Source organism: Protopterus annectens, chromosome 1.part0 (assembly GCF_019279795.1).
Source record: "Protopterus annectens isolate FY-2018-M chromosome 1.part0, PAN1.0, whole genome shotgun sequence".
In the NCBI taxonomy this organism is placed as follows: domain Eukaryota; kingdom Metazoa; phylum Chordata; order Ceratodontiformes; family Protopteridae; genus Protopterus; species Protopterus annectens.
In genome coordinates, this window is record NC_056725.1 from 1,268,913,365 (window position 1) to 1,268,927,438 (window position 14,074).

The 14,074-nt window shown below is 41.7% G+C and overlaps 1 protein-coding gene across 2 annotated transcripts in view; it reads right to left on the bottom strand.

The window, feature by feature from the left end:
- The window catches only part of CEP162 (centrosomal protein 162), a 2,095,315-nt gene that overhangs the window by 1,688,593 nt on the left and 392,648 nt on the right, over positions 1 to 14,074 (bottom strand). For both annotated transcript variants that reach the window (XM_044066152.1, XM_044066151.1), the window contains exon 7: positions 1,707 to 1,828. In XM_044066152.1, the coding sequence (XP_043922087.1) occupies positions 1,707 to 1,828 (122 nt within the window). The remainder of the gene's footprint in view (positions 1 to 1,706; positions 1,829 to 14,074) is intronic.

Below are 14,074 nucleotides of genomic sequence, written 5' to 3' on the forward strand. Positions count from 1 at the left end.
GGGTGGTGGGGAAAAGCCAGGCTAAGCTGTTCCTCATAAGTATGACAGCCTCTCAGAAGTAGGGGTTCACCTGGAAATAAATGGGAATGGGATCAGTATCTTTGACTGTTTCAGAGAAAATGACCTTAGGCTCCATAGGCTCATCAAAGGAGCAATTGTATCAGTACCATGCCTCCAATACCCATGACAGTAAGCTAACAAACATTTAAATGAAAAGCACAAGATGTCTGGGGAGCCAGAACTGGCACTCAGTGACACTCCAGTGAAGTATGGTGTGCCTGGTAAAGACTGATGATAGGTTAGGCATGGGATACAGACCAAACTCCCCAGTGGTGTAAAACACACCAGCTATTCTAGTTCCCAACAGACAAACATTTCTTGATGTCTAGACATGATATGATAGCCCTTCTGCAGGATAACCCAAAAGACCATCCTCAGGCAGGTCATGCCCCTCCCCTCATCTTCTGCTGCAGTGAAGAATGGGGTACAGGCTTCAGAACTCACTAGCCAATAATAAATGCAACACCTACCAGGATTGGAGAGCTGGCTGAACACAACTTCCTCTCCAATTAAGCCCTTGCATTGATGTTGTGATTTGTAACTAAGACTGCTGCTTGATGTCTAGGTCTGAGATGTGAGCCCTGGTGCAGGATGACCCAAAAGATCATCTTCAGGCAGGACATGCCCCTACCTTCATCTTTTGCTGAGATAAAGAGTGGGGTATGGGCTTCAGCACTTAGACAAGAAAGAATGCAGCACCTGTCAGGACTGGGGAGCTGGCTGAACTCTGGACATGTCTCTTGAAAGGTCAAGTTTCAACTTGCTGTTCAAGTACATCCCTGTGTTGATGCCCCAGCTTATGCCTGAAACTGCAATTAGAACTCTCCCAAACGTCCATAACTTGAAAAGTTTTCAGTGCTTGTTAACTTTCTTGCTACAAAGTAGATGAAAAACAATGTCAAACTACTCCCTGAGTCAAGAAAAGCAGAGCCAGAGTGGGTCTTGGCTGGTAGTTTGACATCTTCATGGACAAGAAGCATGCTGGTGTTTAGGTAAAGAAACACAGAACAATGTACAGCATAGAATGGCAAAAAAAGTAAATAACTGTCTTGAAGATGTGATCTTTCATAGCAGTGTGTACTATTTATAGGTGCAGACATGTCTCCCAAAATAAGATCAGTCTTATAGAACGAAAAGCGAAGTAGTGACTAGCAGATAAGAACCCAACCAAGGACTCATCAGTGAGGGCTCTCAGTGGCAGATTAAAGTTGCAACATAAAAGGTGGCAGCAGGAAAGAAAGTCTTTGTTCAACAAACCATGTCAGTGGAATACTAATACTTCTTTCATTTTCCCATTCTCACCACATAAAAAATTACAGTAATATACTAGCTGACATTTTAAGGCAAAAAGGAATTTTCTTCCAAAAAAGAAAAAAAAAACATGCCAATGTTGCAAAGCACTCTATTATACTCTGCTTTCCACAAAGCAACATACACACTTCTTGTGACCTCAAGAGTATATGTCTTCTTTAAGTTAAAATGGCTCTGTAAAAGCATTTATTTAAATAGTACAAATAATCAAACACACACACACACACACACACACACACACACACACACACACACACACATAGTTTATCTATTGCCAAATACAAACAAATCTTTTTAAGCAGGTGTTTTGAGTTTAAATGATGCAACTTCAGTACCTGCTTATGAACATCTACATTTGGTGCTATTTTGACTTCTTCCTCGGTGTGGGTTTCTTTGTCCTTAGCATCAAACGAAGCTTCTCCAACTTCTTCAAAATCTTCACTGTATTCTAATGAAGCTGAAATTAAAAGAGAAATTAGGAACAAACATTTGAAGCATTTTAAATAATAAAGAACAGAGAACAAAGTGCAATGAAATCACAGAATCTACATTATACAATGGCAAGTTTATGTGGTTCCATGACCATAACAATCCAAATTGCAGAAATGCATTTTTAAGAGGTGCAAAATACTGAAATATCTACCTGGAAGAAGTGGCATTCAGCCACCTGGATTTGGAAAAAGAATCCCACAGGAACTCCCAGTGAAGTGAACTTGTCTCCATTAACTCAACGATGGGAAGTTTATAAACCAGAATCAGAGCAAAGAACATTTTAAAAACAACAGGGCATGATGTCATTACTAATACTGTGCCACGAGTCACACACACACACACACACACACACACACACACACACACACACACACACACACACACACACACACACACACACACACACACACACACACACACTTCAGATTAATAAAATGTACACTTCTTCACAGAAGTAGGCTGCTATATAAAACAAACTATCAGAGATAGGGTAATATGAAGTATAGAGCAGCAGTCCATCAATCATGTCACAAACACGCCAGACTCAGTGACTGGATTCAGGACAAACAGCTACCACAAACCACTAACAAGACAAAAATAAAAACACTAACTTTTATTTAGTTTTAGGAAAATGAAATCAACAACAGCAATAAGTCTCTTGTAAGAGTGAGAAATGCAGGAGTTACTTGTAATGGTGGGGTTTTATCCCTTTGCCTTTGCCATGCCATTATAAGTAAATTGTTCAATCCACAAACTCATAGGAGATTTATTGCTTAATTATTCACTGGGGCAGATGCAGGACAGGCATCTGTGGTACCAGCAACCAGAATTTGAGAATGATCCTGGAATGCTGGAAGGACTGCCAAGGATATGATACTATACTGTGGCAGAGAGCTGGCTCTCCTATGCCAGGAGAAAGAGATTTGGGACTTTATCTCTACAGAGATTGCAGCAGCCTGTAAGTGGCAACAAGACAGGAGAATATTTCTTGGCGAATTGTGTGACCTTTATGTCACTTGGGCAAGAAAACCTAACTAAACTCAAGCAGACAACACCTCTTCTCAGCCTTTTCAGAGTGCTGGTCATAATCCTACAGATCTTACTTCACATGAACTTGTGGAGGCCTACACAGTGAAGAGTTAAATCTGGGACTGGAAGAACCGAAACAGTGTTGGCTTCCCTGGATAATGGTGAGGCTGGAAGGGCTGAGCACATAACTCACATAGGTCATGTCGGGGCAGGTGGAGTATGATGGAAAAAAAGAACCACTTTAAACATTCAGCACTAATCTTACTGCTGTCAGCCTAAATCATTAAATAATTCAGATCATTTCAACAGCCTGTTGTGCTTCATTAAATCTGTCAGTTTTGTGCAATACATTCTACCTGTACTGGCACACAGAAATAAAGCCCTGACTAACTCAGATGACCAGAGTTTGCTTAGCATCTCAGATGCAGGAGGAGCTGGCTGGGAGAAATGAAGAGAGAGAGAAAGGAAATGCATGCAGGAAGTGCAGACTCCAAGTAGAACACCCAGTAAAGACAGGGGATCACCACAGCTCCTTGCCTTTCAAGTATCCAGTGTAGTCGGGATACTTCGCATGAAAGTGGGAAATGTGCCAATTGCTTACTCATTGCATGTTACCCCTTGGCAATGTCATAGTAATGACTACAGCTTAAATCCCCCTCCTCCACTCCCTGCAATCAATGATGGTAATATTCAGTGTTTTCAATCATGGTATTACTGATAACATCCCCTTAATCGGCATCAGCAATATTAGTTCTTCACCAGTAGCACAGATGGTCATACACCAACAGTTCATAAATACAAAAGAAATGCAGCAGTTAGTGATGTTGCCTTATAGCTCTTGGTTCTCAAGGTTGGATCTCAGCTGAGGTATCTTCTGTGTGAAATGTGCATATTCTCCCTGGGTCTCTGAGGGTTTTCACCTGCTGCACTAACTTCCTCTCATATTTTAAATGATATGGCAAGCCTGTAAATTCTCTGCAGCGATGCATGTCATGTCAAATCATGTGTGCTTGTGTGTCCTGTAATGGGCTGGCAGCCTGTGCAGGATAAGTTAATATGCCCCTGTGCCCATTGCGTGCCAGGGTAGGTTCTGGGTTTCCCCACAACCACACAGTGGATTAAGAAGATAACTGGAGAATGTATAAATAAACAGAAAAAAATATCACAGTAAACTATGACATCATAATCATACGATGCTTATTTGCCAGTAAAAATACCAAGCTAGCTTTCTGCTTGGATGGAAGCATATTGTAATAAATCTTAAATAGTTCTGGTCCTTTTTTCTGTGCCTTAAACAGCATGGATATCGCTAATATTATCTGCGATATATTTTGATGCTGCCACATCTACACAATTATCCAAGATTAAAATACATCATTCTGTGACCAGACAATTCTACACTATTTTATAGAATACATTTACATAAAAGTAGAAGCAAAACATATTTCACAAAGTGTTTTACCACATGGCCATTCTGTTTCTTTCTCCTCTGAATATTGCCAATAGTATTACTATAATTTTTGCTTCACTCTTTTGCTAGTAAATAAAGTAAAAACTGAACATTTGGGATCGTGGAGCTGCCTTTAGCAGTTGACTGTGCACTGCAAGACCCTACCACTTTCTCATAGTAGAACACCATCTTCTCATCAAGACCTGGCAGCACAGAGTAGTACCTTGCTGATATAAGTTAGGACAAGGGTAAACAGATAAGTCTCTACAAATATCAATTTCTTAGTTACCCCTCTGCTAGGCACATAATTTACAACAAAAAAATTTCACCTAAGTGTCATGTTTAATCATAGCCTCATCTCAGGCTTCATGCCCACTGAGTGGTGCACAGCTACAGTTATCCCACTCCACAAGGGGGGATCCACCTTGGATCCCGAGAACTACCGTCCCATCAGTCTGACGAGCCTGATCTGCAAGGGGATGGAACTTATAAACAAAGACATTGGCAACCTTCAAACACTGGACCCCACCCAGTTTGGGTTAGTGAAGGGCCGATCTTGTCTCCTGAACCTGAATGACTTCTTCGAATCAGTCTCCAGAGCTGTGGACGAGGGTATGGCGGTCCACACAGCCTATCTGGACCTCCCCCAAGGCCTTCGACACCATCCCCCACTCTGGAATCATAGATAAACTTACTAAGCTGGGCATAAATCCCTACATCACTCAATGGGTTGCCAACTGGCTTACTGACAGAACCCAGACTATAAAAGCAGCAGACTCCAAATCCAGCTCCAGACAGGTGACAAGTGGAGTACCTCAGGGTTCAGTCCTGGGACCGCTCTTGTTTGGCATCTACTTCTCTGAATTACAGGCCAACACTAAGAGACTCTGGCTAACAAAGTTTGGAGATGACTACAAACTGGGAGCCATTACTGAATCCCCAAATGATGTGGATATTCTACAAAAGGGCCTTACAGAAACAGATGATTGGTGCCAGAGCCATGGGCTCAAGCTTAATGCCAAGAAATGTATAGTTATCCCCTTTGGGAAAAAAAACATGTACCCATGAATTATCACATAGGTGGCAGTACACTAAACACCAAAAGTGTGATGAGACACTTGGAGACATAGGTGGACAGTGGGGTCTCACCTTCGATAATCACATTGCCACAACAGTCAGGAAATCCTTCTATGTGGCACACCTCATCACGAAGGGCTTTTCATCCAGAAAAAATGAGGTCATTGTCCCACTGCACTCATCCCTCATTATAGAGTACAACACCCTATTTGGTATGTACCTCACAAGACATCTGCAACAGCTGGAAAGGCCGCAGAAATACCTCACGAAAAGAATCGCAAGCCTAAGGCAGATGCCCTATGCTGACAGTCTAAAAAAAACTCCAGCTATACTCTGTGGCATATCATCTACTCAGAGGTGATCTCTGCTTAACATACAAGGCCATGTCAAACCCTGAGCTGTTGGACATTCTCCACTTAAAGAAATCCCATTCCCTCAGAGCCACACACTCCAGGGATCTAAACCTTGTCATCACAATGAACAAAACATGCTGGAGGGATATGTTCCTGACCCAGAGACTCCCCATACTCTGGAATAGACTGCCCATACATATCAAGCACAGCGCTTCCTTGGCCCTCTTAAAAAGGAACCTTGACGACTGGATGGAAGATAAGAAATTCACCTCGGGGATCACGTCAGTCACCCTGATAGACAGGGGTCCAGGGAAGTAAATATTGTGGGAAGAAATATCCAGGGAATTGTTATGGCTAGGCTTGTATATGTCCTAGGGCCGATAGCCTAGTACCAACCTATGAAATACCTTACAATTATCTTTCTATTAGGCAGAACATTAAGGATTAGAAGAGATAAAACTCTCTAGCTAGCTTATTACACACCAGCATATCTACTGTACACCAGTTTCTGAAACCATGTGACCTCAGTCTAGCCTTACACCATCTGCTGTCAGGTTATTAGCACTAGGTACTTTGAGGTAGTACACATACTACCTCATGCGGACAACTACTTACTTTTACCACAGAATTAATCTACAAGTAAGAGATGTAGATACCTACTACATTTGGAGGCTAGGCTCTCAAAGCATAATTTCAGTATCCACCAGAATCTCATGTACCTACACCCACCTCACAAGTATGCCGCTCACTATAAAAGTAGCCTTACTATACTTTACCAAATCTCTCCCTAAGCCTCAAAGACCTCCAAGGCAGAAAAGCCAACATACAAATTCCTCAGCAGCACCAAGGCAGTCCACCAGCTTCACAAATAGCAACATCCAACACAGTAAAAGGGGGTCACAAAACTAGGATATACAAACCCTTAATGTTTCTCAGGCCATCCACTATGCACAGATATGTCCTTGTCATATGTGACTCCATAGTGAGAGGACACACAGATACCTCACTCACCAAAGAAAGGGTGATGATGAGCTGCCTCTAAGGTGTCAGGTCAAGAGAGATGGGCATTCAAGTCCCTTCAACTTAGGTACAAATATGTGAGAATGATTTGAGACATATATCCTTGGACTATATGTACAGAGACATAGTAGACCTCTCTATGCATCCAAAGCTAGTATACACAACAAGTTTTGAGCATACTACCTTCTCTGAGAATGATGCTATAATATATATATATATATATATATATATATATATATATATATATATATATATATATATATATATATACACACACACACATATATATATATATATATATATATATAAATATATATATATATATATATATATATATATATATATATATATATATATATATATATATATATATATATATATATATATATATATATATATATATATATATATATATATCTATATAAATACATATATATATATACATAGGTTCATAGGTTCATAGGTTTATACTAGGCTATCTGCCCTAAGGCATTTATAAGCCTAGCCCAAATTTATTGTGGCTTACGCCACTTTATATGAAAAAATACTGTGCCCATTAGTTTGTTGTGCCTCTGTCCAGCAGTGACACAGAGATGATTCCTGGGTAAACCTGATCTCCCATCCACAGGTCTAGATTTCTCTTGAACAGAGTCAGCAAGTGCTCTGCCTCACATGGACCGGGATTTTATTCCACAGCATAGGAGTCTCTGAGTGATAAATCTATCCCTCCAGCACGTCCTATTTATATCCGTGCTAAGGTTTAAGTCGCTTGCTCTAGTGGTTTTGGTGGATTTGGATTTTTGAGGTGGAGCATGTCCATTAATTCGTTGGACATGGCCTTGTATGCCAGGCACATGTCACCTCTGAGCAGACGGTATGCGACTGAATAGAGCTGGAGTTTCTTCAATCTGGCAGCATATGACAGATTTTGGAGTCCTTTTATCCTTTTGGTGAGGAACTTTGGGGTCTCTCCAATTGCTGCAGATGTCGGGTGAGATACATCCCGAATGGGGCATTGTACTCGATCATTGGTCTGATAAGTGAAGAGTACAGGGAACAATGACCTCACTAGATCTGGATGTGAATCCCTTCAAGATCAGGTGGGCAATGTAGAAGGTCTTTCTAACCACTTTAGCAATGTGAGTGTCAAAAAGAAAGGCCACTGTCAACCTGGGTCCCCAGGTCCCTGATAACCTCTTCTGTGCTTAGTGGATTGCCACCTATATGGTAGCTTGGGGTTACCTTGTTTTCCCGAAGGGTATGACTATACATTTTTGGCGTTTAACTTCAGGCCATGGCTCTGGCACCAGCTATCTGTTTCCGTGAGTCTCTTCTGAAGGATATCCGTGTCCGATGCACTTTCCACTATGGCTTCAGTTTGCAGTCGCCTGCAAACTTTGTCAGCCAAAGTTCCCATGTTGGCATGTACTTCTGAGAAGTAGATGCCAAACAATAGGGGCCAAGGACCGAGCCCTGTGGGACACCACTTGTGACCAGCTTGAGTCTGACACAGCGCCAGCAACTCTAACCCTGTGGGTTCTGTCCTTAACCAGTTTGCAACCCATCTTGTGACATATGGGTTTACATTTAAGCTGGTAAGTTTTTCTACAATACCCGAAGTGGGTATTGTAAAGCCTTGCAAGGTCAAGGTAGGCTGTATGGACTGCCTTTCCTCATCAATGGCCTTGGTGACTGTTTCAAGAAGTCAACCAAGTTCAAAAGGCATGATCTTCCTTGACAAAGCCAAACTGGGTCGGGTCCAATGTCTGCAAGTCCCCTATATCTTTGTTTATGAGCTCCATTATGATCCTCTCCATAGCTTTGCAGACTAGACTTGTTAAGCTTATGGGGTAATTACCAGGGTCCCAGAGGCGCCGCCTTTGTGGAGTGGGACCACAGTTGCCGGCACCCTTGCTCCTTGCTTGCGTATCCTGTGGTAAGGCTGAGATTAAACAGCTGCCTTATGCGGGTTTAATTCCTCATTTAGCTCATGTAGCACACAGCCGGGACACCATCCGTCCCATTGATGCTGTGTTTTAGCTTTAGAGAGAGCAGCTCACCTGCGCATTTGAGATGTCCGGGAGGCTACACTCGGCTGGGATAGTTATCTCTCCTTTAGGGGAGAGGGGTGAAGTTTGCACTGAACCTGTCTGCCAGTATGTTGGCAATGTCTGTGGGTTCAGTGATTTTGTATCATTTTGGACTAATTCTGAGCATATCTGGGAGTTTCCACCCAGGTTCCTAACATAGCTGAAAAGGCCTTATGATTGTCCTTGAATCCATGGCAATAGCAATTTTCTCTCAAAATTGGCCTTAGTTGATTTTATGAGTGCTCGATTTTTTACTAATAATGATCAGGGTGACTTCCCTTTTATGGATTTTGTTCTATCATGTAATAGCTTTCTCCTCTTATTGTAAAGTTTGTTAATGGCTGGGGTCCACCAGACTGGACGTTTGCCCTTTGTGGAAAGAGTCTTGGTTTTATTTGGGATTGCCTGATCCATGCAGTCCTGGAGGTGTTCATAGAAGGCATTTGTAAGGGCTTCCGCAGCTTGGGTTGTGGTTTCCTCTGGCTCAGGGGCCTTGAAGGATACCACACCAGTCTTGAGTAGTGTGAAGTTTGCTTTAGAGAAGTTCTTCACTATGGTCTTTTTGTTTGGGGTGGGGGATGTGGATTTCCAGTGAGGATAGTTTATGATACGATCTCACCAATGAGGGATATACTTCCGTGTGGAGCATTTTGTCCCCATGTTTGTGACAATGAGATCTAGTATATTTTCTCCTTTCGTGGGAACAGTGACTAGCTGTTCCATGGCATTTGAATTTATGAACTCCAGGAACCGTTGGGCTAGAAAGTTAGGGCTTGAGTAATGTTCCCAGTCAATATTCGGGTAGTTGAAGTCACCCAATATGATGGTGTTTGGAGATACATTTATACCCTCCAGTGTCTTCAGGAAGGCTGTGTGGGGTTCCTGAGTTTGAGAGGGTGGCCTGTAGCATGCTACAATTTGTAGAGCAGTTTTGCCTATGGTTAGTTGCACCTGGATGGTTTCCAAGCTTAGCTGCCACCAACCTGGAGGTGTGAGTATCCTTATGAATATGGATGCACCCTCCTTTTGTGGTGTGGTCCGGTTTGGGCCGAACGCATGATATGAGGTAAAACCTAATAGTGCCGGGTGCTCTCAGGAGCCTTGAACCAGGTTTCAGTTACAGCACAGACATCGATGTTCTCCATACTGAGAAGTGCCTCGAAAAGTGCATTTTGAGATTTAGACTTCTGGCATTGAGCAGCATTACCCTCAGTTTCTTCCCATTTTGTTTTCTAGGGTGGTAGGTTTAGAATTTGAGCCTTGCCTAAAAAGGCACTATGGGGTGGCAAGAGCCTTAGCCAATATCCGAATCCCAGGGTGACAGGTGCAAGCCGTCCCTTGGCAGCGTGGCTTGTCAAGCATGTCATCCCAGGCAGACAGACACTGGATCCCCTTTGAATGACACCAGACATTAAGCCAATTGTTAAAGCTGATCATCTTGTCTCTATATTGTGTCATCATTCTTGGTGAAGGAAGGATACTGCTCACGGTTAGGGTCATACCTGCCTGGGCTACATAATCAGAGAGCTCCTCTATGTCTCTTTCATGTAGTCCAGGGAGGCGCCTCAGGTCGTTCACACCAGCATGGACAATGACTGTGTCATATTTGTACTTGCCATGGAGTGACCAGTGCTTGTGTTATGTGGCGGATTCTAGTGCCCGATAGGCAGCTTACTGTGACCCTCTCCTTGTTCAGCCTGGTGAGCGGGACGCCAGTGTGTCTGACTATGGAGTCACCTATGACAAGTATGTTTGGTGTTGTATTTGGCCTTAAGGGCTGTGACTGCTTTGCACACTGCTTTTGTGGTTTATGTGTTGCTTGTGGGGTGTCTTGAGGTAGCAGTTGTTTGGGTGTCTGCTTTGGAGGCCTCTGCTGTTTAGGTAAATTTTACTCAGAGCCTCCGAGTATGTCTTTGTGTGTTTATGTGTTTGATTCAGTGGAGTGGTAGCATTATGTGAGGCTGGTTTTGTGGTGTGTGTAGTTGCCTTCTCCTCCTGTCTGGTCTTGCCAGTCCTGAGTTGAGAGAGCTCAGCCTCCAGTTTGGCTAAATAGCTGCATCTCTCAAGTATTTGTGTTATGTGGGAGGAGGAGAGGGTTGTCTGTGTACATGAGGCAGTTATAACATTGCCTCAAGATTCCCAGATTCACCAGCTGGACCGGAGAGGAGATTGACAACTGACCTTTGGACATGCTAGAATAATATTGGGAAATCCTTAGTGAAAACAAGGGCCAGTGGGGAGTGAGGGTGTAGTGCTTTTAATTTTTAGTGCTGACTTATATAATTGCTTTAGTGAGCAAGTGCCAGGTAACTTGAGTGCAATGTGTTACAAGTAACTAAATGCAAAACGACAAACAGTAACTTTCTTTCAAGTGAAACAAGGAAATAAGTACAGTAAGCAATGCAGATATCACTAGTGATCCACAGAAGCTGAGAAGTGTATTAGGTGGAATTAGCTTCCAGGGAAATAACAAGCAAACAAACAACAAGCATATAAACAAAGCTAGATTCAGTAGGCCTGGATCTAGTCTATGCTAGAGCAAACAAGGTGAACCAATTTCAGTAAGATACAGTTCAAATATTCAGGCACTATAAACCTTTAACCAGAAAATTCCCAGCTCAGAAGGGCAGAGTCCAGCCTCTTCTCCCACAAGAGTGCAGACCACGAACCTTCTTAATGTAAAATAACTGGCCTGAAGCCCAAGTGCCTAAACCAGAACTAATACACTTGGACACTGGGCTCTCAATCAGCAGTTCCCAACTTAGAAGGATGAAAGCTACCTGTCCTGCCACCACAGTGCTTGCCACAAACCTTCCTAATGTAAAACAACTGTTCTGAAGCCCAAGTGCTTAATCCAAAAGACTTGAATGATAGCTACACTTTAATCAAGTTACAACCAAGCAGTAATAAATACCATTGAATACTTTAGAGAATGTCTGGATTAGTGCTCAAGTTACACAAACAAATCTAGATCCAGCAGGCCCGAATCCAGTCTATGCCACAGCAAACAAGGCGCACCAACTTCAGTAAGGAACAGTTCAGATATGCATGCACTATAAGCCTTTAACCAGAAATTCCCAGCTCAGAAGGGCAGAGTCCAGCCTCTCCTCCCACAAGAGTGCAGACCACGAACCCTCTTAATGTAAAATAACTGGCTTGAAAGCCCAAGTGCTTAAACCAGAATTAATACACTTTTAGAATAACAGACACTGAGCCCTCAATCAGCAGTTCTCAACCTAGAAGGATGTAAGCTACCTGTTCTGCCACAACAGTGCAGACCACAAACCCTCTCAGTGCAAAACAACTAACTGGTCCGAAGCCCAAGTGTTTAAACCAAAAGGCTTAGAATGAGTTACACCAAGCAGTAATAAATACAATTGAGTATTTTAAGATGATGCAAAAGTAAAAAGAAGTAGGTAAAAACACAAGTACAGTAAAAGCAGATGAAATTTTTTTTTTTTTTTTTTTTCTGAACAAGTGCTGAGATCAAAGAAACAGATTTGAGTGCTGAAACTAGAAAACTGGCTAGTTATATATATCTATATAAATACATATATATATATATATATATATATATATATATATATACACACATATATATCTATATATCTATATATACACACACACATATATATCTATATATACATCTCTCTCTCTCTCTCTCTCTCTCTATATATATATATATATATATATATATATATATATATATATAAAGCTAACCTGACCCAAACAAATATTTACATTTGCATCATCTCTGAAACCTGGATCCACTACATTAACACACAACCTTTCTGCCATGTTTCAATGCCTACTACTCAAGGAGATCTTTTACTGAGAGTACATCTATCACCAGAAGTGCAGAATCCATATTCCTCCATAATTCTGCCACATCTAGATTTATACATCATGATAATTATCTTGAAATCCTACACATCCTAGCAACTATCAGTAACATCACTTATCAGATCATAGCCAGCTACTAAACCCCTTCCATGAATCCCAGCCACTATGAGGCACATCTAAACAAGGTGGAGTTCCTCACCTTTAAGACGAACACTATTATTCTTGGGGATTTCAGCCAGCCATCTATAAACTGGAAGAACTATACTACTGCAATTAAATACACGCAATGCTTCTTTGATATAATCAATGTAAACTTCACAAACCACACACTCACTTCCCCTAGCAGGGGCTCAGATTTACGGGACCTGGACATCACAAATAGAGCACCATTGTGTTGTGCACCTAGAGTTATCTTATCATGGCTTATAAATGACCAGCATTCAGTGATTTTCACCACAAGGAACTAGCCTAAGATGCTGACAAACCTCACTACCTATAAGGATTTCACCAAGGTAAACTTACTGCAGCTAGATGAAGGACTGGAGCAATTTAAAAGCCCCTTCTCCTTAAGGATCCAATAGCAAACACCATTGCATTTGCAGAGAGTTTTCTATTATCATCTCCGTGCCCACACGGACGTGTTCAGTGACAAACTGAACTGACAAAATTCAAAGGAGGATATTCCAGGGTGACTCTCTGTCACCACTACTATTCTGCCTTGCCCTTAATTTATTAAGATGTTTACTCAACAGCTTAGGCGATGGCTATAATCTGGCTCCTAGAAAACAACGAAGTGTAAAAACTTCTCACCTTCTCTTTGTTAATGATTTAAAACTTTATAGTTCATCAGATGAGGAACTGAAAGAACAACAGCAAGTTGTCAAAACTTTTTCAGATGATACAAGAATGCCCCCCTTGTTATACAGAACATTCCCTTGTTGTGGTGGTTGTAGTGTATGCTGTAATGTAGGCACATTTTTGATAATATAAATGTCTGTTTTTCTCCTTCTGGTAGATTTTCTTGTGCTACTGAAGGCATTAATTATGCCTCGAGATGCCCCTGTAATTTGTACCTTGTAATTTGGCCACAGATCTTTCTTGCAACATTCCCAGATTTTTTAGGGAAGAATCTGTTTTGCTTCAGAACTCTTCACAAAGAACTATGAAAAGTTATATTACACAAGCACCCAATGGAATTCCATCTAATGGTGACCGTTTTTATCAATAATGCTGGTGATGTTCCCTCAAGATTAATGGAAAAATGTATGGGTGATAGACAATGTAGGATAGACCATCTTTTTTCTACAGTGGGACAGTCAGCTTTGTTAAATGTCCCTAAAGAGACCCAG